General features: G+C 36.9%; 1 protein-coding gene across 1 annotated transcript; it reads left to right on the forward strand.

The window, feature by feature from the left end:
• Positions 1 to 632: 632 nt before the first annotated feature.
• On the forward strand, positions 633 to 2,727 carry LOC145610964 (cysteine-rich receptor-like protein kinase 26). The gene is made up of 5 exons (XM_081666220.1): positions 633 to 1,455; positions 1,613 to 1,735; positions 1,908 to 2,029; positions 2,201 to 2,414; positions 2,489 to 2,727. Exons 1-5 carry the CDS (start codon positions 633 to 635, stop codon positions 2,725 to 2,727), a joined length of 1,521 nt encoding a protein of 506 aa, XP_081522346.1.
• The last annotated feature ends 890 nt before the right edge of the window (positions 2,728 to 3,617 follow it).

Consider the following 3,617-nt stretch of genomic DNA (forward strand, 5'->3'; position numbering starts at 1 on the left):
TCTTGTTTGTGGACCTAACTCTCTTCCTTCTTGTTCGGGTTGCCTAGGCCCATTTCACTTTGTTTCGAAATTTAACATGGTATCAGAGCCCGGGTTTGTTGGGCCGTTTATAACTGAGTATTTGTCAAGCCACTGGTTAAGGGGCCTCTATTGGATGTTCATTCCCAAAGAGGATTTATATTGTACTTTCTGGTGTGCTCTAATTCTAAGGACACTCACAAGTGAGGGGGAGTGTTGGAAACCAATGTGTATCACAATTGGTTTTAGTATGGAAGCTCCGAAACCTTGTTTGTGGACCTAACTCTCCTCCTTCTTGTTCGGGTTGCCCAGGCCCATTTCATTTTGTTTCGAAATTTAACAAGAAAACACATGGACCAAAATGAAAATTCTAAATTTTAAATGACACGGAAACACCATTTTAATTTGGAAAAATCTTAAAATTTTATGAAATGCGATGAAAAATCATATCACGGGAATTTGAAGTCAAGTCAAATCTGAATAAATGAAAATGACTGCAAAACCCCACTCAATCAATGTTTTGTACGTCTTATTCCGAAAGTATATGCAATACAAGTGTTATACCGCTAATTTCAGGTTCATCATATTTCATTAGTATTAAACCAAGAACAAAAATGAAGCCTACAAGTCTGTGCTTGTTGCTATGTTTAGTTTTCTTTACACAACTTACTTTCATCGTCATCGCGACTCAGGATTCATTCTCCTGTAGTGAGTGTATGGATTCCGCCGGCAATTATACAAGCACAAGTGCCTACCGTAATAACCTTAACACACTTCTGTCCACCATATCTACCACCACCCAAATTGAAAACGGATTCTACAAATTTTCGGTGGGTGATTACCCGAACCAAGTTTATGGAATCGCGGTATGCAGGGGAGATCTTTCAGTTTCTGACTGTCAAGACTGCCTAGCTGACTCCACCAAGAGACTTCCAGAGGATTGTCCCACACAAAAGGAAGCCATTGGGTATCAGTATAGTAAGTGTATGGTACGGTATGCAAATAGGCCTATTTTTGGAATCAAAGAGCTCAGCCCGAACTGTGCCATGACGAGTAGATTCAAGATATCTGCCTCTGATGTAGAAAAGTTCAGGTATAAGCTTAAGATTTTGTTTGATGGACTAAAAAACGACGTGTCTGCAGGGGATTCCCGTAATAAATTTGCAATTGGATTTGAAAATGTTACTGCTTCTCTCTCAGTGTATGGATTAATGCAGTGCAATCCTGATTTATCCAATTCAGATTGTTCTGATTGCCTGCAAGTGGGGATTAGACAATTAGAGTCATGCTGTAGCAATATAACTGGAGCAGGAATATATGGACCGTCATGCAGTCTTGAGTTTGAGAACTATCTATTTATAAACATGTCTAGTTATTCACAATTTCCAATTTTATCCCCATCTGCTTCACCTTCAAATCATTCCAAAAGTAAGCCAGGTGAAGTTTTTTTTTTTTTATTTTTTGCTCATTAATTCTTGAATAATAGCATATATTCACATCACAATAGCAACAATTTTCGTTGTTGGGAACGCGTTGCATTACATTATATTTAATTATGTTGTTGTTTTTTGCTTGATTACTATCTGTCATTCAGGAAAAGGATGGAACAGTCACAAAAAATGGATTGTCATTGTTGTTGTCCTGCTTATTCCTTTAGCTGCACTTGGATTGTGGCTCTCGGGAAAAAGAAAAAAAACAATACATAAAGAAGCTAGGAGTAAGTACAACTACAATACTTTGTCAAGCAAAATCAACACTTCAAAAAATTGTTGATATAATTTGCTTTTCCTCTGTTTTTAAACAGCAGAGTAGCAAATTATATCAACAATTATTACCTTACTTGAAATAAATTCTAAACTGTTGTATATTTTTCCACTTTTCCCTTCAAGACAATGTACAGATAACATGTGTTGACTCCTTGCAATTCGATTATATTACAATACAAGATGCAACAAATAGCTTCTCTAATGCTAAAAGGCTTGGGAAAGGCAGTCTTACGAAAGTATATAAGGTACGAGTACTGATATCATAGGTAGCTTTGTCTTATGCAATGCATACAATTAATGTAATGTTAATTTTTTAGAGAGAGTTCATCATGGACAAACTGAGAAAACAGTAAATTCGAATAATCTTCTTACTCTAAATTGATTTCGACATTGTTCGTTCCTTGCATGGTATATAGGGTAAGCTTCCCAATAACGAGCAAGAAATAGCAGTCAAGCAGCTCACAATAGATGGCAGGCATAGTGAACTTGAATTTAACAATGAAGTTTGGTTGTTGGCCGATCTTCAGCACAGAAATCTAGTAAAGCTCTTAGGATTCTGCATAAAAAAGAATTCAAGGCTTTTAATTTACGAGTATCTGCCTAATGAGAGTCTCGATTGGTTCTTATATGGTAAGGCTTCATGTTTACAACATCAACAGCTTGAAATGTATTAGGTGAATCTTAAGTATATATGTTGAATGCAGATTCTATCAAGCGTGCACACTTAAATTGGGAAACACGGTACAAAATAATTCTAGGAATTGCTCGAGGTTTGCTTTACCTACATGAAGATTCTCAAGTAACAGTGATCCATCGAGATTTGAAACCCAGCAATATACTCTTAGATTTAGCAATGAACCCCAAGATTTCAAATTTCAGCAAGGCTAGCGTAATTCATGCAGACCAAAGTAGGGGAGATAGTACCACAGTTCTAGGTACCTAGTAAGTGTCCTGTTCTAATAATTGCAGCTATTACACCATATCCGGAACCTTAATATATATGCTAATCATCATACGCACTACAATGTGCAGTGGATATATGCCTCCGGAATATGTGAAACTGGGACATTTTTCTGTCAAGTCTGATGTGTTCAGCTTTGGTGTTTTACTCCTGGAAATCATAAGTGGCAAACTGATCTCTAAGTTTTCGGACGAAGGAAGAGGAGAAAGCCTGCCGAGCTATGTAAGTAGTAACATCAATGTTGCCAGATTTTTTCTTTTATTCTACAAGTTGACATGGGAATTAGAGATAGTAATTAAAGAGGCCGGGGAATTGAATACGGAATTAATTAGTTTGCTTTCGGGTTTCAGGCATGGAGGAAATGGGTTGAAGGTAAGGCCGTAGAAGCAGTGGATCAATTACTTCCGCAACTAGAGAGGGAAATGACTCAAATCTTAAAATGCATCAAAATCGCGTTGTTATGCGTTCAAGAAAATCCAACGAGCAGGCCTAATATGTCTACTGTTGTATTCATGCTAAATAGCAACCTAGTGTCGTCTATTGCTGAGCCTTCAAGACCTGCATTCATTATCTTTAGTGACATGTATCAACCCTCAAGTAGTTCTAGTAGTCAAAAAGACAAATCATATGAAGCATCTGTAAACGAGGCTTCCATCTCTTATCTTGATCCTCGTTAAGTTAAAGCTAGTTGAATCAAATTAAAGTGTTCGTATTTAGTCATCAATCAACAGAGGTTTTAGTCTGTCGAGTTGCTTATTTGGAAGCACAATCCAATTTATGTTCTTATAAGGGCAAAATTCTTTCTAACCAAAAAAAAATATGACAACTATGAACTTTCCCTCAATTTCTGTGCCTTTAGTAGGCCTAATATT

Source organism: Chenopodium album, chromosome 24, assembly GCF_948465745.1.
Source record: "Chenopodium album chromosome 24, dcCheAlbu1.1, whole genome shotgun sequence".
Taxonomy (NCBI): Eukaryota; Viridiplantae; Streptophyta; class Magnoliopsida; order Caryophyllales; family Amaranthaceae; genus Chenopodium; species Chenopodium album.